General features: G+C 39.1%; 1 protein-coding gene across 1 annotated transcript; it reads left to right on the top strand.

Annotated features, from left to right (window-relative positions):
- The first annotated feature begins 126 nt into the window (after nt 1-126).
- TMEM182 (transmembrane protein 182) lies at nt 127-24,304 on the top strand. Its single transcript, XM_075524765.1, has 5 exons — nt 127-465; nt 854-953; nt 2,339-2,437; nt 11,146-11,283; nt 22,792-24,304. Exons 1-5 carry the CDS (start codon nt 325-327, stop codon nt 23,013-23,015), a joined length of 702 nt encoding a protein of 233 aa, XP_075380880.1. The 5' UTR covers nt 127-324; the 3' UTR covers nt 23,016-24,304.
- The last annotated feature ends 1,112 nt before the right edge of the window (nt 24,305-25,416 follow it).

A 25,416-nucleotide genomic window follows, 5' to 3' on the forward strand; every position in this document is an offset into this window, starting at 1 on the left:
AGGTCAGCTATTTCTGACTGGCCTCGCCCAGACAGAGAAACAGAATGAAGCTCTGCCATCAGTGTCCTAAAATAGAAGGCCTTTTTCATCTGTCCGGCTTCGAGTCAGCCACATGGAACACAAATTAGGAGACACAAATCAACTCAGAGGGCATTGGGAAACACAGGCAGAAAGTCAAGTGAAGAAAAACTTCTTCAGATATGAGCTATATTCTCCAAACAGCTTTTTAGTCACTTTCCCAAAAATTTTACTGCTTCTTCTTAAGTAATTAAAAAAAGTAGTTCCTTTTTTTTTTTTTTTTTTTTTTTGAAGATAACGTCAATAATGAAACTGAGTGTGGGGATATTTTTTGGAGGCTTCTTTGCAGCTCTGGGGGTTTTGCTTTTTTTGGTGGCATTTGGAACTGATTATTGGCTTCTTGCTACAGAAATAGGAAGGTGTTCAAAAGCACCTGAGGATGCTGGGGTTAGTATGGACATTTTTATTTATAATGAGAATGATATATGCATGTTTCTTAGATGTGTTTATTTTGTAAGAATCTACTTCTGTATGAACTTTTGAATATACTCATTTTGACCTTCTGGAGGCTTACAAGCCTGCTTCAAAACCTCTTGTAACCAGTTGTAATCAACTCTAAAATGAGTTTGTCTTTTGTGATACTACTTTTGCAATATGACATTCTTTTAAAGGAAGTGTAACTGTTTAGATATGCTATAGCTAACTATATTCAGACAGGCTGATCTTCTTTATGATGGTGGTGTTTTTTACCTCAACATCTCATTTCAGTTGAATTTGATTCTTTCAGCCATTTAAAAAATTGTATGATAATGGCTTCTTTCCCCCCACCCCATAGGGAGAGAAAGCCACTTTCCATCATGAAGGTTTCTTCTGGCGGTGCTGGTTTAGTGGAAATGTAGGAGAGAATAATGCCAGCATGTGGAATTTCTGGTATAGTAAGTAACTTTTTCCTTTTACGTTATCTACAGTAGTTTGTTCTTAAAATTGTTGTGGGGTTTTTTGCTGTCTTATGAATCACTGGATTTCATATGGCTTCTTTGGTGATCAGGTTCTTCAGCTACCCTAAAACAAATTCTTGACGAACATTTTTGTAATCTGTACTAAAGGAAACCCCAGTACAAAACCATGCATGTTTAACTATCAGCTTACACTGTGAGTGTTATGGCTGTCCTGTTATCCTGAGTCCATTCTTATCAGGGCAGTCTCTTGCCACTTTTTGTTAAACAGACTGTTTATTTCTGTAACATAGGGAAAAAGAGCTTAGTGGTTAGGATGGTTCATGAATTTTTTGCTTGGAGAGTATCTCCAACTAGTTCTACGAGTGGGTTAAGGAGGGCATGGGCAATTCCACTGTGAAACTGGTGTAGGACACATCATCTCCAGAAAATCCCTCTACTAAATTCACAGATGACCCTTTGCTTTCTTTCACTACATGCCAGGATTCTGGAAGATCAGATAGTATTTTACAACCAAAATCTCCCATGAAGAAGAGATCAAGCAAAACTTCTTTACCTGTCTTTGACCATGCCTCTGAGGTACAGACCTCCCTCTCCTTATTGCAAGATTTCCACAATCCTTGTGAAAAGCAGGTGCCATCATACAAATTTGACTTCAATAACCCATATTTTGCTAAAAATGTTGCTTGGTCTTAGGTGGCAAATGTAATATTCATTGTAGTTAATTTCCCCTTGTTATTTATCTGGAGAATTCTGCGGTCAGGAATCTGAAATTTAAATGTGGTTTAAGCTATAGTCAGCCTTTATCTTTCACAAGGAAGAAGGTGATGTTTTTATAAGCATTTAATATAAAGAGTGAAATAGCCCTTCTCTGGGGATATTGATTCCATAGACTAAACTCATATTTGTTGAGACAGTAAACTTTCTGAAGATGCTTGATATTTTTCATTGTTCTTTCACAAGAGAAAAAGTAATTTCCTGGGTTTTTTTCTTTTTTTTTTTTTTTTGTGGGACATGCAATAATGAGACAGATGTAATTAACTCCCACAAAAGAAAGGTACCTATGCATATAAAAGCATATGTATGCATTGCATATAAATTGCAGTGTGCCAGATCCTTGCCTTCAGCAAGGCTGCTTTACTGTTCCCTTAGTACAAATCTGTGTTGCCCTTTAAGGAATACCCTTGGCTGGATAACAAGGCTGGTATCTCTTACCAAAGCAAAATCCACTGTAAAGCTATTGCCTGGGAAAGGACCTGGAATCTTGACCTACGAAACTCAGTTTGCCCATTTGAAGAACAGGGTTAAAATATTTTATTGTTAAGGCAGTAAAATATTAATCTTTAGCTTTCTTTCACTTTTAGCTAACCAGTCACCTTCTAAGAATTGTACACATGCTTACCTGTCACCGTTTCCTCTTATCCGAGATGAACACAATTCGACCTCCTATGACTCTGCAATCAGTAAGTATTTTTTTGGCTGTAAATGGATACAATGCCTGTAGTTTCAAGAAAACAAATTGGATGCTTCAGTATAAAACAGCCTTATCGCTCCACACAGTTTAATTAATAGAGTTTTGGTGTTTCATACTTCTCATAATTTTACAACATGCATATTTAAACCACTGTTTAGCAAAGTACTTAAATGAATGCTTAGCTTTAAGCTTGATGGCAGAATGGAAGTCATTTCTAAAAAAAGAGACATTTCCTTTTTCAGTGCTTTTTTATCCAACATAAAAAGTATCTTCCTTGGGCTGAATGCACTAAACAAGTACTACTTCTCATGTATTCCAATAAAAATGGGGTTTTTTTGTTAAACAAATAATCACATGTGGAAATATATTGGATTTTTACTTTATGAGGAAGGAGGAGAGGGGCCTTGATACTGTCTAAGTTTATTCAACTAACTCACTGCACCGACTGCTGGATGTGCCAGCTTCTCTCCATTGATACTATAGAGAGCTGAGGCACTGAAATTACTCTGAACAGTGTGTGCCAGACATGAATAATGTAGCCTAAGATTGTAGCAATGGGCAGTTTTGTTTTGTGAACTAAGCTCTTTTTCAATATGTATATATTCTCTATAATAGTTCAAAATACTTACTATGTTAAACTGAGATATTAACACCAAGAAACTCTAGTGCAGTAAGAGAGATATGTATATACATATATGGAAGATATACAGTGATTGAAAAACTTATCTTTGAATAACGCCTGGAAAGCTGTTTTTACAACTCCACTTAAAAATATTGGTCATATTTCATCAGATCAAGGGCTTTATGCAAACGTATTTGAAGTAAATCAGTTCTGATACTTATTTCATATGACTTTTTAAATAACCCATTATGTGTGGATGCTGCATGTCTCTGAGCCCGCTGACTCAGTGACTTAAGTGACCTGTCCTGAAGCTGTAATTATGCCTTTGCTAACTTTGAAGTGTCTTCAGAATGCAATTTTTATGCTGCAGACATGAAAAAAAAAATAAGTTGGACTGATAATGGTTCTGTTAATCTTTAGAAATTATGAACTGTTTGTCCAGGCAGAATTCAGACCTCATGATTCAGAGATCTAACTTCACAGCACATCTAGAACAGTTTATCTTTCCGTCTGAAAGTGACAGAGTCATCAGCTCCTAAAAATCTAGACAGAGTTTGTATTCCACCATTCACTCACACATTCACAAAGGTTCCTCAAATTATATCGCATGATTACACAGAAGTGGACAAACAAAGAATAAGGAAAGGAGAAGGAATATCATCAAAAGTTTAATTAATTTTAGTTAATGTTTGCCAAAAGAACCACTGCTCAAATATAATTTTCCTATCTATATTTCATATTAGGAGATTAAAAATAGACAGAACTGTACTATAGATGCTGGCCCAGGTAGAGTATATTCAGAGCCATTCCTGCTATATAAATAGATACAGTTGGATTGCTTCTGAGCTCATTAAAACTGAAGAGGGTTTTTTTTTATGCCTCCAGTTCATTTTCAGCATCCAAGCTGAGTTATTTACCGGAGCAGGTATGCTTGTTCAAGAATCTTTCACAACTTTTTATGAAGAAGGTTATGTCATCATCTCTTCTGTTAGTTCAAAACTTTAGTCTAGTTTGACAGTCCTGCCCATGATATTTGGCAAACAAGTTTTTAAAACCTCGCTGCAACTGCAGTTGCTAAATTAAGAAATACTAGAAGGTTATCCTCTTCTTCCTGATTCACAGTGGAGGAAATGCTTCTCTGTAAAAGCCAGTGGCAAAAGCCCCTGGTTTGATTTCATGAAGAACAAGATTTCATCAACTATTTGTACATCCAGTTGGCTGCATCTAATACTTTACATCAACTAAACATAGAACAAAAGGGCACTACCAAAAGATTGAGGTTATTGTCCCTTTTTTTTGGTTCTGCCACTGTTTTTTGATACAATATTACCATTTTCATCGCTCATAGCTTTCTCAACATACTGACTTTTGGGGATAAAAAAAAGAAATCTCCCACACAGGTATATGACTGTGTTTTTAGTGAGTCCCTCAAGTCCTATTTTGATTCTATTTTGATTAGGAGTGGAGAAGAAGAAATATTCTGTTATCTGAAAAATACTTAGTTTGACCTTTCATAGAAAAATAAACAGTTGAATAAAAAGCTTTAAACGTCATTAGAAAAATCAAACATGTATGTACAACACATTTTTCTAAAAATCTGTAACTTTCTATTAACAGAACTGTTAGTTTCTGAGCAAGCAAAGGCACGTGACTTCTTTTACAGACTGTTTGGCTTAAGGGACTTTGGGACCTTATCAGAGGAATTTGGATTTAACTGCAGCCCCTAGTGGAAACACAAGTGTGGTTTGTTGTTGGAGTGCCATGTTACCATCCAGTGAGAAGGGCTCAGGCAAAGATAAGTTTCCTGAGAAACGTAAAATCTCTGATGATTTTTGAGTGCAGTGACTGGACCAAGTTCTCTGTTGACATAACTCCTTTGGCTTTACTATCAGTAGGAATTTGGCTCAGAACTTTTCTGGGCCAGAGTTCAGAAGAGGCTCAATCTATGTCCTCTTAGCTTATTTACATCTTTTTGTGGGTTGGTTTTATGGTGTTTGTGTGATAGTTCCCAAAAGACTCAAACACTGAAGGCCTTCAAGTTTAGTGTTTTAGTACACTTTACAAAGCTTTAGACCAAAGGCTTGTTCATCCTGCTGTGTAAACCTAGACTATGAGCTCTTGGTGTCAAGAATTATAGCCTTAGATAGAAATGTAAAGACAGAAGAACCTACAGTGATGCTTATATTGAGGATATAATGCCTGCTTTAATGTCTCCGGTTTCTTTTCATCGTTACTGTCAGACGCGTGACCAGCTTCGAAGGGTTAGATAGCACTGCTTTGAAATTGAAGCTTTCTGTATCTTTTAGTCACAGTTATAATGGTTTTGTTCCTTCACTGGTTTTATTAAATATCTTGGCGGAGTGGGGAGGACTTCACCTACCTGCATTGTAAGGTGTGATCCACAGCTGTACTAACCATCATTTATGGTTAATGCGCTTAAAGAAATTTGCAGACCATGTCATTTATCTTAACCTGAAATGGGCATCTAAATGAACTCAGGGAAAGCCTGACTTTCTGTGATGCTACAGTGGTTTATAGTGACAGCTATTACAGTGTGCAGCTATTAAGTAGACTTAGACAGCACCTCATTGTGTTGCCAGCACATTCATTTATATGATGATTCACAAATGTATGTGCAACAAACTACAAGTTAGGAATAAAAAAAATGAAAGTAGTCCATACAATAAAAGTGCCAGAGTAGTGACCTCTACGTTCTAAAATAAACATACATTTGTATAATCATAATCAGATTGGTTATTCCGTCAGGCTGTTTTGAAAACATAATAGTATAGTACTTAAATAATAATTCATTGTTAGCTAGATTAATGCATGGTATCATGTCATTAGATTACTTAACACTGACATTCAAGGACTATCACACTTTTATAAAACTCTCTTTTACTACAAGACAATACTAGACCTGGTTTTGAAAAACGTACAAAGTCTTTACTTGTGCAAGTAGTCCTCTTGGCTATAGTGAGATATTTCCTAAGAAAAAGAAGTGCAAGATCTAACACTTAGTCAAGTCATTAATTTTATTTGTGAGTTTTTTTTTTTTTCCAACTTGATTTGGAAATAAACAATAGTTCCTTAACTGTTGTAAATTGCCCTAGTGCCTTCTGAAGCTAAATTGGAAGGCACTTAATGGGGCTGCACTGACACATTAGTTTAATACTTTGATTTGTAGTTGCTAGTACTTTTTTTCCTGACCATTAGTATCTTATTTTGTCCAGTCCTGGGCACATTGCCAGCATTTGAAGTAGTGCCCAATATAATGTAGAATACAGAATGTTTATAGGACTGAAGCAAAATTCTCGTTCAGCAACTATTACATCTAAAATGGTGTGATCAAATTTATTGGCAGGTTTGTTACTAAGTTGAAATTAACCTAAAATAATATAGAAAATATCAGCAATGAAATCTGAAAATAAAAATTGCACAGTGAAATGTTAGCAGTAGCCTATTTCTAAGGCAAAAAAATGCTGTTATGTAATACAGTCACATAATTGCCCATGAGAGATTGTAATACAGTACATTTACAAAGGGAGAACTCCCCAGCCACCAAGCAGTGATAAAGCAAGGAGTATTTAAAAAAAGCAATGTATTCATACTGTGACTATTGTATTTGTTTTACTGTTAAGGTTATTAAAAAAAAAAAAAGATTATTACTACTAAGGGATAGTAAAGGCTACTGAGTGAAACTGAGAAAAGTTTTGCAAGGTTTATTGTGTTGCCAGGTGTGTCTCCTGTGCTGCTGCTGAGATGTGTGATCTCATTTACAGCTCTTTAGCTGCAGAGAAGATACTCGTGATTTAGAGCGGTTCAAGCACTTCACCTTTCATTGTATTTTATATTGTGGGTGGCATTTTGATACCTCTTGTCAAAAGCATTTTGATGTCTCTTACATTAAATAGAGAGGTAAAAAATACAAGGCACAGTCGAATCACAGGAAAGGTTCACTTTAGGATGTGAGCTTGTGGGTGAAAATTCAAGGCAACTTTTCCAAGTCATTTTGCCTATCCTTAGTAATGTTTATGCAGCACTGTACTCACACATGCTTCAAAAAGTTTTTCAGCTTTGTAGTGCTTAGTAATTCGTGTTTTATTTTAAGATCGATATTAAGTGGCTGGGGCTTTTTTTGATAGGCCATAGAAAATGTATGGGCTGATGGCTGAGATTTTAAAATGCTTGAAGTCAGCAAGGGCGATAAAATATGTGTTATGGTTTCATGAGGCTGTTGTTAACATCTCCAGTTGTCAATGGGTGTCGCATTGTGTCATTGGCTAACCTGTTCTTGAATAACCCATTACAGAGCTTCTGAGGTGTGCACGGCTACTACACAAGTGCGCATTGCAGGTGTGTAACTTTGTCAAATATATTATTGCTTCTCTTTCATATCATGCACCAGTAACATCTTAAAATATGAATCTGTGGCTTCAGTTTATAATCAATGCTAGGATCTACTATACTAGAAAAGGGGGCTTTTGATAATTTTCAGCCATTTCTCCAAAATTCAGTCCCTTTCTCAAAATCAGACACTTGTTCCAGTTTTTAAATGATGCAGAAGTCTCCAGAGGAATCTAAGTTAGGATCTTTAGGGAGAAAATCAAGCAGCAATGGAAAATTACAGGTCATGCAATTTTGGAGGAATATGCTGCAGCTATAATGTTCCTACAGTATACAGGCTGAACGGTGCAGAGCTCAAAGACAAGCATACCGTGTGTACTGCTGTTTTCCTCTAAGTACTACTTTATTTTTAGGCCTGCCTGTCATTGCCAAGCCAAATGTTGTACCCCAGAGAAGGGGCAGCTTACCAAGACAAGTTACAGAACCTTCTGTTTAGCACTCTTGCAACGCAGAGCAATGGTATCTAAGATTAACACTGCAAATAGGTTTACCTCGGACTCTGCGGTAGTGCTTGTACTTTATTTCTTCTACTGTAGGAAACATTTGAAATAATGCATGTACTTGAGGTAGCTAACTCAAACATATCTGTGAAGTACCTTGCAGAGGCAAGGGTACTCCTTGTCATGTGGACCAGAACATGGGCTATCTTATGAACTGCCTCAGTGAGACTTGAAATGGTCCAGACTTCTCTTAACACCTTGTGTAGGTACACTGAACCATTACTTCTTGAAACAGGCTGCTTGGATCACAGTGTCATCCCTTTTCATGGGATATAAAGAAGCATAATTCAAAGCAGCATCTTCTGTTGTATTTTATCTGTCATGGTTCACCTCAATCTCAGAGCAGCAAAGTCTTTGACTTGAAGAGTATGTTAATTCTTAGGTGGTTTTAATTTCAGCCAGCTCTTTTGTGTTCATCTATAGATGCCAGCTAAGGTAAATGACAGCAGTAGGGCTGCATTGTAATTTTGAATGATCAGCCCTGCAGGAACTGATCTTGCCCATCTAGGCAGAGAAGATGGGAAATGTGGTCTGAGCAAAAACGGTCTGAGTATGAAATAAGTGAAGCCTTTGCAGAAAATTAACTGCTTTTTAACTCCCTTACTAAAGAAAAAGTCTAAATGCTCTTAGGATGTTTCCTCAGACCTGTGCCACAAATGACCCTAATGACTTACTGTCTTGCAGATTAGAGGGGGTAGTCTTTCACTTGAAAAGTCACTGATTTGGCAACATTGCAGACTTTTTACCTGTCAACTCTACTCTATTTTCTAATTGACATTTAATGACAGAGTTAGCTGGCTAAACAAGTATTAGAATCATCAGAATTTATCCATGATTCTCTAGAGTAAGTAATTCTTTCTAGAGAAATAGAATGGAAGCTTATTTCAGATGATAGGTAGGTCAAATCACTATTTCACATATAACACATAAAATATTTATGCTGTCGGAGCACAGAAACAGCTTTTCTCTTGTATAGTTATAGAAGTTTAAACAAATTTTAATCAGTTATATTCGTACTCCTTTTGTGTTCAGTTTCCCGGAATATTTGAACAAATCAAGCTTTTCTGGTAGAATTTCACTAAAAGCACTTCAAAGCTTCCTGTATGAAGAGTAGATAATGAAGCTCTATACTAATTTTGTAATGCTGGAGAAGCTTGTATCCTCATCTATTCAGAAAATAGAAACACTGCTGTATGACTTAGGTGACTGACCATAATGATATCGAAGAAAGCTTTTTCAAGGTCCATTTTGGCCAATGTGTCCTATTATGTAGCATGACTTTGAAGTACCTTGGGCCATCCATGTAAAAGAGTTGGGTGGTTATAGACTGATTTAGCGGTATTAGGTTTTAAATGAGGAAGTAATGTCCCATGGACTTGGAGACTGCGATGAAGCTTAGCAAAGTAGCCCCATGAGTAAAATAATATGAAATTGCTTCAGAGACCCAAGACTGAAGGACTTGAGAGATTTACCTTTCTAGGTCTCCATTCACTGTCCATTTGCATTAAGTGAATCATTTAACTATGTGTTTAACTTTAAACAGGTGCCTAAATCCCGTAAGAGGTAGAGTACTTAAAGCAGAACACACACTTACCTGCTTTGTTGAACCCCAGCCATATTTCTTACCTACTGTTTCCATGGTTTTTTGTTTATGTGGGAAGAAGGCTTGTATTGGATATGAACCAAAACACGATTTTAACCCTTCTGCCAGCTACTTTCAGACACATTCATCCTTCCTATGCCCAAATCTGCTGATCAGTGTGGTGGAAAATTATGTCTCTGAATGTTTGCCTGGATTAAAAAGGATGTTATTTAAAAAGTGTGGCTAATGTGATGTGGTGCACGTGATCTAGCTAATACATTTAGAAGGCTGACAGAAGCAAGATGGTGTATCCTTTAACATGAGTTAAGCTGGTCAAGTTAAAAACGGTAGATTTTTGGAACACATTAGTGGGAAGCACAAGCGCAAGCACTAGTGCACCTTCAGATTTCAGATGAGAGCAAACCCGAATTATTCCAGAATAGCTGGCTCTAACAAGCTGTATGAATTCGAAACTTTCAGGATATGAACCAGTATAATAGTTGCTTGGTTGTGTTTTGCCATAACAGTAAGTAGGTGCTGTCAAATGATAAGTGGCAGTTTCTTTTGTGACTCACTTTTCCTGACTTGCCAGCTGGCTTATATGCTTTCCCTCAGTTGGGTGGAAATGTTTTTCACTGACTGAATTGTCAGTGCTTCAAGATTTTCAGATCTGACGATGGAGATCTTTGCAACTCATAATTTTACTAATGGGTTGTGTTAATGTACCAATTTTTAAATTCATGGGAGAAATTTATGTCACTCTTGTAGCATTTGTAAAATGATGACTTTGTTAAATGGATGTGCAATTAACCAGCTAAAAAATAATTGTTAGAAAGACTCTTTTGGCCAGAGTATGTCACAAAACTCTCGGCTCATTTATCACCAGCTGCATCCATTAATTCAGCACTGCTTGGCACTGTCTAACAAAGGCTTCTGAAACATCACATTTTAAATTTAATAAAATGCAAAGAGCTTTAGAGCAGGAATAGGCTGGTTTAAAATACTTAACTGTTTTTCAGAAACCCAGGTTACATTTTTTTTAGTTTCTCCCCCCTCCTTCTTTAGATTTCCTTCTATTGAATATGTCTCTATGTAAGGAGAATTACCCAGTTGTAAATTGTAGAGAATTGACAGATTGCTAGTGGTGATATGGTCTGAGCACTAAGAATGCCAAAATGTTACAGCTCTCTGCTTCTCCCAGACAATTTTGGTAAAACAATTGTATCCTGTCAGTCCAATCATTTATCCCAAAGAATCATTGCTACAGCTTTGGTGTACCATTTTCTAAAGAGCATAAATTTGGTCAAGTTGCTATCTTACAAGTCACTGCTAAATATTAAGCAGATGGATTTCATTCATGGGAACTTACAACCTGTTTTCCACGATCATTAGATAAGGACTGGCATTGAAACCTAATTTGGTCCACATGACATATAACGTATATGCACAATAGAATGAATGTTTCATTTGTTAATAAGGCAAGTGAAAAGAGAACGGGAAAAGAAAAATCTTTGTTAGCCAAATATGTCACTTGTTTAAGTTCTAAAAAGTGTTGTATTCTTTTTTTCCTTCTTCCCTTTCTCCAGTTTATCGAGGTTTCTGGACAGTTCTTATGCTCCTGGGAGTGCTCACTATTGTGATGGCTAGTTTCTTCATCATCTGTGCAGCTCCTTTTGCCAGCCACGTTCTGTACAAAGCAGGAGGAGGCTTTTTCATCATTGCTGGTGGGTATACTGTTTGCTCAGTCAATTAAAGAATAGACGGGATGAGGTATTTCTTCCATTTTCCTTGACCGAAAATTATATTAATCATGGTTAAAAGAAAGGAAAAGCATATGCTTCTGTCCTTTCGCTTGTGGAATGCCTGCTTTGGAGACAGTTCTTTCCAGTTATTTAGTCATGAAGCTATTCTAAAAGCTACTTGTAGATTAAGATAAAAAAATCCAGGGCAAATCATGGAATTACACTGCAATTTCAATCTACTTTTTTAGCAAGAAAAAGAATGCATATTTAGGGTTGCTGCCTTATAGGATTCTCAAGGGCTTTAGCTAAGGAGAGGGTTTTTTTAATCAGTGACACAAAAGATGATTACGGTGGGCACTAAAGAGGTTGGAAGACACAGCACATTCACATGACCAATATAGGTGAAATGTTTTGGATGTGACTGGATTACACGAAATAGTTGTCACATATGAGTAAGTGGGAGCTCTAAACCTCTGTGAATGAAAGAACAAATAACTGAATTCCCTCCTTCCTCATAACCTACACATACTATGGAGGATGCACCCGCCAAGAATTCAGCTGATATGGACAGGTCTCTGGGACGCTTTTCTGTTAACCTTGAAAAGTCTGGGAAGATGCCACACTGGTGTATAAGATACGGTTGTGTAGGATGTAAATGATAGTATGTGCTCAGTCGCTGTTCTCCTTTGTATAAAGCCTGGTGAGAGCAGTATTGTGTTAGGGGTAGAGCCACTCGTGTCAGGACCAAAAGGCCTGGGCTCTCTTTCTGCTTCTGCTGCTGACCTGCCGACCTTGCTTACCCACTTCACCTCACAGCTCTGCATATGCAGCTGGTGATCATTATTCCCTTTTAAAGGACCCTCATTGAAGTGTGGGAAGTATTTTATAATATTTTTGTTGAAAAAACTCCTGCATACTTGCATTTGATCCTTGAGAATTACTCCTTCACTCTTTTAAAAGACATAAAAAAAAAATTCATAGTCTGATGGAAATCCTAAGATACTTCAGTGCATTTTGTCACTAATTTGTAGGGTAAGAGTCCACGTAAGTCCTGCTCTTTTCCTGCATTTGTAATCTGTAAAAAACCTCAGTTGTCACTAGAAAGTAGCAGAGACTGTTGGAGAGGAGACGGGCACTTGGAAGGCACCAGGAACTGATGGGCAGAAGTCCAAAGCGACATGTGCGTTCTCTACTCTGGGTCAGTTCATCTGCCCTCATTTAGGCAGGGGAAAGTTAGATCCCCAAGTCTGCGCTAGCCTCTTTGGCTTCCCTAGGAGGCCTGCAGGAGGCAATAACATTCATCGGCAGTCAAAACGGTAGGTGTGTAAGAAGTTCCCTCGGCTGGGGATTCATTTCATCCTGAGAGAGGAGTTTAATATGGGTCAGATGAATGTGTTAGGAGAAACCCTACACCTCTCTTTCCTTTACTGAGGGAATCTAGAGAGACTATTTTTTTAGGTGTGTGAAGTGAGCTTTCTTATCCCTGTGTGTGACCTTGGGCCAGTCTCTTTGCCCCTCTCACCCTTTGTCCCTATAGAGCAGATGTTCTTCAAGGGAAATCCTGACTTCTTACTCTCTATATATGTAGTATCTTTCAACTTCAGGACTGTTCTCAATCAGGGCTTCAGAGAAGAGCTGTGTTATTTTTCCTATTATCATTGTTGTTGAAAAGCAAAGATATTTAGCAAAATCCTGCTATGATTTGCCAAAAGGTAGTGGTGGCAGCAGAGTATAGGATCCTGGAGCCATTCAGCTTTGCACAAGACATTTTGGCTTGGATAAGGGGACACAGCTCCTGACCAAGCTCTTCTGCATTTACTCCCAGTCACACCACTAGGGCAGGGCTGCTTGGGGAAGGTACTTACTATAAATATCATTATCCTATCCAACACTTCAGATCACCCACAAAAACATTAAAAAAAAGTTTGTTGCTCTCAGCTCTTCTCACAAGTCAGTATACTCTTGTAGCCAAGGTGAGGATTTAATTATATCATGAATTAAAATCACGTTGGAGGGAGTGACCATACTGACATAAGAAGAGCTTGTAAATACTTTGCATTGTCAGTAGTCAAAGCTGTGTCCTGTGGGATGTCTTGGACAACAACTCAGTTTCCTGTGGTGTTACTGATCAATGGCCCATCTTGTTAAATGGAGAGTAGGAGGGATTCTCAGACCCAAAGGTATGACAGCATGAAATTGCTATCTCTCTTTCTCTCCCAATAGGAATTCCTCACAATAGTAAATATCTTAAATCTGGGATAACTTGGGGGCAGAGCAAGATGAGGTAGAACCTGATGCAGAAGAGGAGTGTTTTAGCCTGCCTCTAGAAGGCAGGGTGGTGTGCTCTACCGTGTTCCCTGCTGCCGTGACCCCTTCCTCTATCCATCTCCTTCAGGACTAGAGAGCCTGTTCGTTTACTCCCTCCCAGAGGAAAACAGGGCATGGAAGGGGAGAGTGATGAGAAGTGGTGCATATTTACTACTCATACCAACATGTGATCAGGATGCAGCCAGGGTGTGCATCTATTTAGACACAGACCTAATGGGAAAATGAAAAGATGTAATGTGACTTAGACCGTAGATGAAGTTAGAGTTCTTGTAAGACAGAAACCAGCATATTGATTCAGAGAAAAAAAGGAATTATATACATTGTTTTGAAAGGGCCTGGATGCTGTCTTACCACAAAGTTCAAGTAGCTGTTATACTGGAGAGAACAGTAAGCTTCCAAGAAAGAAGTTAGACAAGGTGGTGGTTCTGTGGAAGTTTGGAAGAAGATAGAAAGATCAGTCATTTTCCTACTTACATATATGTTTAAAGAAAAATATTAGATGAAGCAATTTTAATACCTGTTATTGGACTGAAGTATCTGTATCCTTTTGCAACCTTAACTGACAAATTATGTAGCAGATAAAAGCTCTGCCTCAACTGAAGAGAACAGCTTGTATAATGGTCTGCTGTGCCATCTTAGGCTTCAGAAAGCAGCTGAAGAAATTACTGGGAATGGGATTCATGCCAACTATTTAGCCATCCACAAGCTAAAAGTGTTTGGTATGAACCAACTGCTCAAACTTCTAGTGTCAATAGTAAGAAACACACTCTCTGAGGGACAATTCAGCTTATCTGTGCTAAGGCAGATAGACTTGCCTTCTGGAGGGACCTATGGAAGGAGCCTAAACAGAGATCCTGAGTGAAATAGAATAAGTTTTGGTTGGAAAGGACCTCTTGTGGCAATCAAGTCTGACCTCCCTTTCAAATCAGGCATAGCTTCAAAGTTGTTTCAGGCAGCTCAGAGTCTTATCCAGTCAAATTTTAAATATCTCCAATAATTGATATTCCACAGCATATTTGGGCACTTGTCCCAGTATGACCACCTTTATTGTGAATTCTTTTTTTTTTTTAACTTATATCCACCGGAAGTTGTCCTTGCTGCAGCTTGTGACCACTGTGTCTCATTCTTCCAGTGAGCATGTTTCTGAAGAGTCTATCCTTATCTTCTCTGTATCTCCATTTAGAAAGAAGACGACTGTTTTCTTCTCAGACTAAACTCCCCAGCTCGCTCAGCCTCTTCTTGTCCTCTATCCCTCTAACCATCTTGGTGGTCATCACCTCAGTTTAATGGTATGTCTCTTTCTCCAGGGGGCCTCAAACTGGACACAGTATTCCAGATATGATGTCACAAGTGCTGAGTAAAGGGTAATAATATTATTTTCAAACCTGCTGACTGTGTTCTTGCTGATGCAGCTCTGCATGAGGTTAACTTTCATTTCTGCCGGACCTGCTTGAATTCTTGCACACTGAGAGGGACCATTCTTGTGCTTTAAGGAAGTTGCCTGTGAGGAACAAACAGTTCTTCTGGGCCCCTTTGCCCTTCAAGGCACCCTTTGTCCTTCAGGGCAGCCTTTGCCCTTCAGGGCAGCCTCCCTTGGGATCCTGCCTACCATTTCCCTGAACAGGCTGAAGTCTGTTCTCCTGAAGTTCTGGGTCTTTAATCTCCTACTCACCTTCCATATTCCTCCTAGGGTACTAAACTTCATGGCTATTATAACCACAGCTAACACAATCTATCATATTCCTGACCACTTTTTCCTTATTTGTGAGCAGCAGGTCCAGCAAAGCACTTCCATTAGTTGGTCTATTCCACACCTGTTTCAAAAAGTTATCCTTGATGCAGTCCAGCTACCTACCTCCTGGATTGCTTGCTCTCTGCAGCGTTGCCCTTCTAGAAGATATCGGGGTGGCTGAGAGCCTCGTGAGAACCAGACATCATAACTACTTTTCCAGTCCACTTCCTCTTCTTGATTGCGTGGCCTGTAGCAGATGCCCACCATGACCACACTCTTTTTGTCCACCTTTTTGATCTTAACCCATAAGCTTCTGTTACTTGGAAGATCTCTGTCCTTTCAAGATACTTCTTTTTGCAGACTGCAGCCATCCCACCCCATCTTAACTGCCTGTTCTTAAAGAGTCTGTATCCATCCAGCAAAGCATTCCAATCAAGCAAGCTGTCTCACCATGTCTGCAGCTGCAGTGGCATCATCTATCATCCAGTGACTGCGTGAACTTGAATTCCTCCTGTGTTATTCCAACACTGAGTTCATTTATGTACGTGCATTTGAGATGGACTTTCAGGTGTGCTGCTTTCTGAGTGGAAGTGTACGAGCCTCCCTCATTGCTCTGTCCCATGCATATGCTCTCCATTCCCTTCCCCCTGCTTATCTGGAGGCTTTGACGTCCATCTGCCAATGGTCCTTGCTTGTGTCTCTTCTCACAAGGTTACTGAGCTTGTTGCTCTTTCCCCACCTTGTCTGATGGATCTTGCCTCTCCCCAGCAGTCCTCGTATCTCAAAGAGGGTCCCATGGTCACAGAAGCCAAAGCCCTGCTTGCAACACTAGCTACAAAGCTAGGAGCTGATGCATGGTGTATGCCAACTTTTGGACAGTTTGATAAAAACTTTGGGCAGCAGGTTTGAGACCATCATCACCTGGGCCCCCATGCCCTTACCCCTCACCCTCAGAGCCCTGTAATTACCCACTCAAGGACTCAAGGTCTCTCTGCCAGCATCACTGGTGTCCATGTGGATGAACTGCAAAGGGTCTCCAAGGGCCAAAGGAGCCTCAGAAGCCTCTCCACGGTGTTGCATATCTGGGGCCCAGAATAGCAGCAAGCCTACCCGCAGAGCAATTCTGTTGTCTGATCTGTGGCAGTCACACACCTGCCTTTTCTTCATCCTGATCTTTAAGAAAGGCTGCCTACTTCTCTTATTGAGTGGTGCAGCTGAACTACCACAAATGGAGAGGCACACACAATTATTAGTATTGGTGGCAGCTTATTGACTAGCAGCTTTCCCTGTTAAGCTTTGTAACCACATTAACTACCTGAGGCTGCAGGTGAAACTACAGATGCTACACCTGTGGGGAAAAAGTGCTTATCAGTTCAACAATCCCAGAGTCAGTGACTTGAGCACTGTCTTTGCAGCCTCACCTCCATGTCTACAATATCAGAGGATGGACCAAGAGCAGCTACAGTAGTGCAAACTGTAAGAAGCCTTATAGTTGCTTCAAAGGTCATAGGAAAAGAAGGGAAAGCTGCCATAAAATAATCACTTAAAGCAGCCTTCAATTAAGTCCATAATTACCTTGGGCCTGTTCCTGCCTGGGTGGTGGTGAAAACTGTCCTCTTGTACTGATATCAAACAAGCAAGCCCCCAGGATGTGCACAGGGCATTACAGAATCACACCCTTGTGAAGAACCAAGATTTGAAGTACGACTTCTGCTTCCTGCCAAAAGAGTGGAAAAAGCTGATATTTTAATTCTAGCTCCTAGATGAGGACAAAAATCTGTCTTCAGAGCTATGTGCCAAGTCCCATAGCTCTTAAGTGGGATCCTCTGCACGTACTTCAGGGCAGAATGTCAACCATACTTTTTAAATAAAGGTCACAAGAGGCCAAGGTAGGTGGTAGAATCTGTAATAAGGACAAGGACAGAAAAATGCAATTGGAAAAAAAAAAGTATATACGCACATACAAGTTTTCCTCAAGTGAGATAGAGTTCTAAACTTCTAGGCACAAGTAAAAAGCTCATATCATTCTTTCCAGCACCTGTTGTCTTCATGTCTGCATAGTAAAAGATTCATGCCATAAACAGCCATTCACCATTGACAAGTGAAAGGCATTTCTACGTGGGAAGAATAAGTACTAAAGGCCAGCAAACTGCTTCTTGAATTCATAGACATTTCTAAAGGTTCTGTATTCTTTCTCCTCTGCAATATGCACAAGTATTTGTTTGAAAGGAATTCAAAAGAATAAATGCAAAAGACAGAAAAGAGTGACCTCAGAGAAGTCCACGTCTTATCACACTGCACAGAGCTGTGTATCAAACATGTGTGTTCTTAAAAAAATGCAAAATGGAAAAAAAGAAAGAAAAAGGAGGGGGAGGGAAGTATTTATTTGTCTTAATCTCTCTCAGACATACTTCATGTTCTACGAATAATTTCCCCCATCATTCCTGATTCATGCAACTGCTGTTTTATTTTATATTCACTAAAAGGCAAGGGCAAATGGACACCCAAACACTATGCAAGAGGTCTAAATGCCGAAAATGTAGAAATACATCATAGCACACATTGTTCCTAAAAATATTTGCTTCATGAAATTGTGGAGGTTTTTTTTCAATCTCAGTAATTTCGCCTTGGAGCTTGGCTATGAGAGTTCATGACATTCACAAGATAGTCAGTGCAAGACTGCAGGAACAGATTTCCCAGAATAAATATATATTCGTTTTAGTATCTTCTCCTCCCTAATGAACAGGCATTCCTATTACACTTGTAATGGGTGCTTTCTCAACTCTTACTGGCATGACTAATATTCTGAAGGAAAGAGACAAGCTAGTGAGGCAAACTTGTGGATACAGAAGTAGGATGGAATAGCAGTAGTGTAGTTATATAAATAGCAGAATTCTCCCCATTGTCTTCCACAAGCAGCATAAAACTTATCTAAGAAAATACTTTCCAGCAGTTAAAGAGTCTAATTCTGACCTCTCTTCAGTTTTCCATGGACTCTGCCGATGGTTCTGAGTTACTAGTATTCCAGTGACTGTACTAGATTCTGCAGAATCAAGTCAAAACCTTGTGATTGGGGGTGATGTAAAGAAATTTTAATTTTAAGGCTAATTTTAAACTTTTTGCAATATATGATTTTTCTTAAAAAATACAGTATTCCCTACATATAAATTGAGGCAGTGAAATTTTGCAGTGATGGGAGCTAATTTAAAACACTTAAGCAGACCAAGATAGACAATTGCTTAGTAAGATTTTGTATTGCCTTCAGTCCAATGCCTTTCCTTTTGTTTAAGTACACTCCAGTGAATGGTACTTCACTGACTGGTATAAATAACGAAAGCAGAATGTTGCGGAAATAGTGTAGATGTACGCACAAAGTAGAAGGATGGAGAGGCAGAATTCTTGTATTTATTAGCAACTCTGTTATGGTATGTGTTATGTGTTAAGCAAATCTGCCTTGGCTTTGAGGAGCAAAACTCCTTTGAAAGCCAGAGTTGAGAGCAAAGCTTAGATACTTAGAACCTCTGAATATCAGATTAGTTGTTTCTGTGCCTCATTTTTCTTTCTACAAAATGGAGATAAACCCAGCTTTTGATCTATATTTTTGTAAACACCATCTAAAGTACTGACTGTTATTCGACATGACTATTACAGTTCATAAGGCATAGACCAAATTGATATCTTGTGGCCTGTAAAAAATACTTGACGTGCTACATGTATCTGAATTTTATGTGCTCCTCAGTCTGCTGAACAAATTGTTTGTACTCTGTTCTTGGTACTGCTTTTTCTTCAAACCTTTCTTGAACCGTTAACATTTTGTTAAAATAAGACAATGCAAACAGACATGAAATGATATAATCTGAAAAGAAACAGTATTCTTTTGGAATCTAACAACCATATAAATATTGCAGCACTAGTGACCATTCATTAAGCTCACAACTTGCCTTTGAATCAGGTATTTTCATGCAATCAGCGTGGATGCCAGGAGGAAAAACCTTTTAAGTCAAAGAGACTTGCACATGTGCTTAAATTTAAGCACAACCTGAAGTGCTTAATGCATAGGAAGGAACTAATGCCTCTGGCCCTAAACATCAAACATTTTAAGTAGATGCATTAGTGATAATAGAAGTACAAGATCTGCTTCCCTGCTCTCACCACTGCTTCTAAAGTACTCTAACATCTTAGGAAACAAGACCAAATGTTCTAAACAGAGGATCTACCTGTTAAGAAATGCTTCTGTTTTCCTTTTTCTCTGTTACCATTTGTAACATACAGGAGCCTCAGTAAACTCCTGTGAAAGTGCTTAACTCCCACGAAATCGTAACTCTCTGAAAATTAGACAAAAGGAGCACTAACAAATGAAATGCTGTTGGAGGCAACAGGACGTGGTCAGTTTTTGCTTAGCCTGATTCTACTGTTCAAGACATTTCTTGAACACACTGAGCAATATACCTACTAATTAGCCTCCATTAGCAGATAGCGAGAACCCTTAAGTACTCCTCTAGTGCCTTAATTAACTAAGAGGGTTTACATATTCTCCCTTTCTTTTTCTTTCTTTTAAAGAAGGACATTTATCTCTGCTTGACATACATTTCTGCAGCAAATTTCCGTACCCAACAATTTGCCACACACAGGTATTAGTAGCTTGCTGTGAAATCACCAGATGGATTTCAGCTTCCCCGAAGTTGTTTTACCGTTGGCAGCACTGGCTTGCTATTTTGCACCTACATGGAGTTGGCTCTAGTTTAACCACCTAGAAGGTGTTGCTCCAGACTGCCCGAAGAGCAAGGCGTGCCCATTTCAACATTAAAGCGCCTCTGAATGAGTTTTGTTTTAATGACAGATGCTTCTGACTAACTGGGCTATGTAGCTTTGTGTTGGCCCAGGGTGCCAGAGGTCAAAAGCGTTCCAGATGTGCAAGGCCTGGTTACACTTACCTGCTGCTACAGTAAGGGAATATACATCACTACTTTCTGTAATTATTATTGTTTTGGACTAAGTTCGCCCTGATGTAGAGAATAAATAGAAGACTACAGACATTGAAAATGCACAGGCACAGCCATCTGAAGAGGTAAATTCCGATGTTCATATGGATTGTGCCATATCAATGTATCTTTCCAAATCTTTGGGCTATAATTTTTTTTTGGTTGAAGTTTTGAAACCTTGAACAAACTCCATGTCTCTAATAACTCCATTTTGGCCCTGAATCTTTTTACTTTTTACATCAAAAGTTACTACCTCTGTTTGTTTCTAATTTTCCTGTGTTGCTACATAATCTGTTATCATTAGATGTTCTGTTATAGGAATCTTCTGCTCAATTTGACTTGTATTTGGAAAGTCTTCCATTTAATTTCTCATTCTTTATGTCTGGCCCTAAGGTGATCGTTCTCTCTGATTGTTTCACCAGTTGTATGTTTAATACAATCGCAGCACTAAATTCCATCAAAATTGAGTTTTACTTAGGTAAAATACTTTCAAAATTGAATTTATGCCTTTTAGAGTTGAGTGTTGGGTTTTTTTTTTAACTTTGTTAGTTATTTGAGCCCTAGCAAAAAATGTAATCCTGGAAGTATATTTCATAGACAGGAAATGTGTCTGCCTCTTTCTTTATTTAGTTTTTCTCCTTTCTTTCAGCCTCATAAAAATTGCAGATCCTTTGGGATTTACAGTCACATTTTGATTATGCGTCAGGTTAACTACTTCAGCTCATTTTTTGGTGGGCTTCAAAAGGTAGTATTCACAACCATTGAGTTGTGAGCTCTCACCTGTCAGATGTTCAGGATGTCTAGAATGTAAAGGTATTACATTTTGACAATAAAGCACCAACAAGAATGTCACCAGATCACCAATTTAATCTGCTGCAGCTAACCTGTCTGATTCTGCCTGAAGCAGATGAAGGAATGATAACAAGAGTTGCTCCCTACTAAGTGGGTAGGAAGGGCAGGGAAAGGAGGTGGTGAGGCAGCATCACAGGGTGGGGATGGGGAACGCTAACCATGAAAGGTTACCAGGACTGGTGGGTCTGGAAGCAAATGCCTGTCCATGGGTGCTTACAAAGTGCATTTGTGGGTTTTGCCAGGAGTGTCATACTTGTTCAAGGTTGCATTACAAGTATGTAGGAGGATGGGGAAGAGACCACAAATACCTTTGCCTTATACTCTGCTGCTCTACAGCCTGTAGACTCAAGTTTGACAATGAGTGTTCCAAGGAGTATGCACTGGCTTGTGGTTTTAATGAGGCACCTAAACATCCTGGGATAAAAACATGATGGGGTGGTGTCCCCCAAATATTTTAGTGTTGGAATAGATAGTCCTGCTGCTGTAACTGTGCTGTGACAGCTGGAGATCAATGAGCAAGTGGGTACAGGCTGGAGCATGCAAAAAATTCAGACTTGTGCCCTCAGTTTTCCAGCAGATCTGCTAGAGCATCTGTGCTGCAGGCTTGCATTTCTCAAGTGTCCACATTCCTCTAAAGTGAAATGAAATATTAGGCATGCGACTGATACTTTGGAAAGCACTGTCTTCTTGTATCTCCTTCTGGTGCATAGTAACAAAGAGATTAACAAAGTTTGTAAGGACACGTGCTCCTATTACTATCATGTGTAAACAATCCAAAGGCCTTTCAGAGGAGCGGTTGGGAAAAGGCTGTGAATTATGTGGTGGATTAATTCCAGGAAACTGTTGTATTTTGGTGGACTTGGCAGTGCTAGGTTAACAGTTGGACTTGATGATCTTAAAGGTATTTTCCAACCTAAACGATTCTATGATTCTATCCAATCTGAGGTTAATACTAACAGCCTGCTTCATACCTATTAAATTATTGTTGGGTTTTGTTCCTATACCAGGAACTTCTTTTCTAATGTAGAGGATTTTGAATGAAATACATCTGAATTTGTCTGCAAAATATTTGAGTAGAATTCTCTGAAGGTAGTATGTTCCAAACAAAGCCCTTTTCATAAGAAAAAAGAAGCAAAATATAGAGAGGTGAAGATGATAGAAAGATTTCCCACTCCTTTCCCCTTTTCATGTCTCATCCAAAACACTGTGATAGAAACAATGTCAAAGTTGGGGAAGCAAAAGTAGGTATTTTTTTCCAGGTCATCCTGTCCTGTCCCCCCCTCCTTCCACCTCTCTCGGCTCCTGAATTGAAAATTGTATATACCAGCCTGAATTTTATCCCTAAACACACCCGTGTTTCAGTTTGCCCACCAAAACCAGACATATCCTTTGTCATGGGAGTATGCCTTTCAGTGCTAATCAGAAGTGAGATGGAGATACTGCTTGTTAGAGGAAACCAAAGGCAAAAAATATGCAGTGGTAGCTGACTGTGCCTTGCAGACGAGGCCTCAAGCATTGATGGGTTTCTAGGTATTAGAGTAAATGCACCCAGCATTTGTCTCACACTGTTGTTAAAACCTGGTGTTTCTTTTCCAGGTGTCTTGTTTTCGCTGGTAGTCGTGATGTATGTCATCTGGGTCCAGGCGGTGGCTGATCTGGAAAACTACACAAACATGAAAAAAATGGATTGCCCAGACTTTGCTGTTTATGTACGCTATGGCTGGTCTTTTATGGTGGCTCCTATAGGAGTATTTTTTGCTTTATTAGCAGGAATGCTGTTCTTGTTGGTAGGGCGTGCCATTTATTTACACTCAGACTAGTCATACACTGCTGAAGGGAATACAGGAATCCTGGTGAAACTTAATGACAATTGTAAACTGGAACACAATTTTATACATTATTACCATTATGGTGATCCTAAGTATGCAGGCAGACTTCTGGAAGTTCTTCTGTTACTCGTTTAAGGGTTAAGGACACAAAACTCAATACAGGAAGAAACCACCTTTGGTCCCAACTAGTTTATTTTAATTCTTTAGAAAGTACCCACGTGGTTCTCCATATTGTACTATTAGCAGCATTTTTGCAGTTTTGCAAACAGAGGAATGCAAAAATTTTCTGCAACCAAAAGCCCAACATGAAGTGGGCCAAATCAACATTTTATACATTTGTCTTTTAACATTTACCTTGTGCTTCTGCTTGTGGAGAATGGTACAAGGTGGAGGAGAAAACAAACTTTCAAACACAGTAATTCAATCTACCTCCTGTCCTGTTTTCCACTACTTGCCTTAGCTTTAATGCAAGCAAACGTGTCTGCACTTTATAAAAATAGAGTGCAGTTGTTCATGCAGCATCCATGGGAAGAGGATGAGAGAGAAGACAGTTGCCGTGAGCAGTGACCTGGTGCTAGTCTGTACATGTAAAAGGTTAACTGCTTCTGTTACACGTTTCTCTTTTCTGTATGCATTTGAAAGCTGTATACTTCTGTATTCTGAAATCCATGTTTGTTGCATGATTCTATAAGCCAATATGCCATAGTTAAATCACTAGCTGAAGTTATGCCGAAATTGTACTTTGAATTACAGCATTAATATTTTAATCAAGTTTTAAACCTTTTATTTTTGAATGGAATAATTGGCTCCTCCAACAAACATTTTCCCTGTTGTGTAAAATGACTTTTTTATTAAAAAAGGTTTATTATGAGAACAATATCTAGGACATGAAAATGTATGTTTTATGTAGCCTTCTTTTTCCCAAATATTAAAAATCGGCATTATAGACCAAATCCAACTTGCCTGCTAGTCATCCCAGGGAAAGCAATGAGACTAGCTAAGACAGCATGGGGATGGATTTGGTTCTGTATTGTAGGATTGGCTGGTTTGCTCTGTGTGTGTGTGTGTGTGTGCATATGTTTGGAAGATGGGTGAGGATGGGACTGTATGCATGGTATGGAAAAGATGGAGTGGAGTTTTAACAATGGGGAAAGTTTCTCTGGCATTGGGCCCAAGTTGAAATTAAATCCATCTGAGAGTGTGTTGGTTTTCCCTTTGTAACTCAATGCAGAATAGTTTGGGACTGATGGGGAAAAATAAAGACTGCATGTTGGTTTCTTCTTGTCCATAACGCTTAATTCCACAGCTGTTATGAATACTGAAAGCATCACTAAAAGGCAGGAAAGGAGTGCCCACCTAGAAGATGTGGTGGGCCAGATTGGATGTTGCTTCCATTTCGGGAGCTTTTGTGATTGGAAGCTTTCCAGCCTTCCCTGCTACTTATTTATTTTTCCATCATCAAGATTAGCTTTATACATCATAGAACAGGAAGACAACAAGGGCGGGGGGTAGGGGAGCTGGGACTATGAGGTTTGGAATAATTACCAAATCACAAAAATATTTTTATTGGCAGCTAACATGGTGTTTTTAATTACTGTGTCAGAGAGTATGATGGGTGAATTTTAACCAAATATTCATAAGCATATATATGAACTCCTTATAAATGATAGCCATCCGGAGAACATTAGGGTTACACCATAATGCCCTCGGTTAGTCAGGAAATGCTGAAATTAACCCTGCCCCTTGTGCATATGGTATTATATTCCTGCCCTTAATTACACAATCACATACTGTTTCTCAAATAATACAATCTGTTGGTATTTACCCCCTTTACAGTCTAAGATACTCACTGGTAATTGTGGAGGTAAATTCAATAATCAAGAATTATTTGACTAGGTACCCCTCCCAAACCCCGTCTGCTTCTCTGCAGGGGAGAGTCCTTTTCCACAAGAGCTTAGAGGGGGCAATACGCTTGAGCCACTTTCTTGCAACTTTTAGAAGCTGGAGGAATTGAGAGGTGCCTCAGCGCTGGACTTCTTCCAGCAAGCCTAACCATGTGTGCAGCAGCAACTAATAAACTCGGCAAGGAATGAGCCAAAGGCTCCCGTGGAGCCCTTAATTCAGCCCATGTGCATCTTCAGAACTCTCTCCATTATGCAGCTAAATTAGCTACACTCTTGTGTGCGAGGCGGCCTCTCTTGGAGGCAACCCTTTGGGTCAGACTGCGGTCGTAATGGCCGTTGAAGATCCAAGGTGTTTCTGAGGGTTTCCTTAGAAACTTCAGGAAGCCTTTCTGGCGTCAGCAGAAATTGCTTGAGTACTCATAAATTCGTCACTCGCTCAGACTCGCGCTTTTGGCAAGAGTCTGCAGCTCTATCCATTTGCTTTAATT

The sequence above is a fragment of the Mycteria americana genome, chromosome 1 (genome assembly GCF_035582795.1).
Source record: "Mycteria americana isolate JAX WOST 10 ecotype Jacksonville Zoo and Gardens chromosome 1, USCA_MyAme_1.0, whole genome shotgun sequence".
In the NCBI taxonomy this organism is placed as follows: Eukaryota; Metazoa; Chordata; class Aves; order Ciconiiformes; family Ciconiidae; genus Mycteria; species Mycteria americana.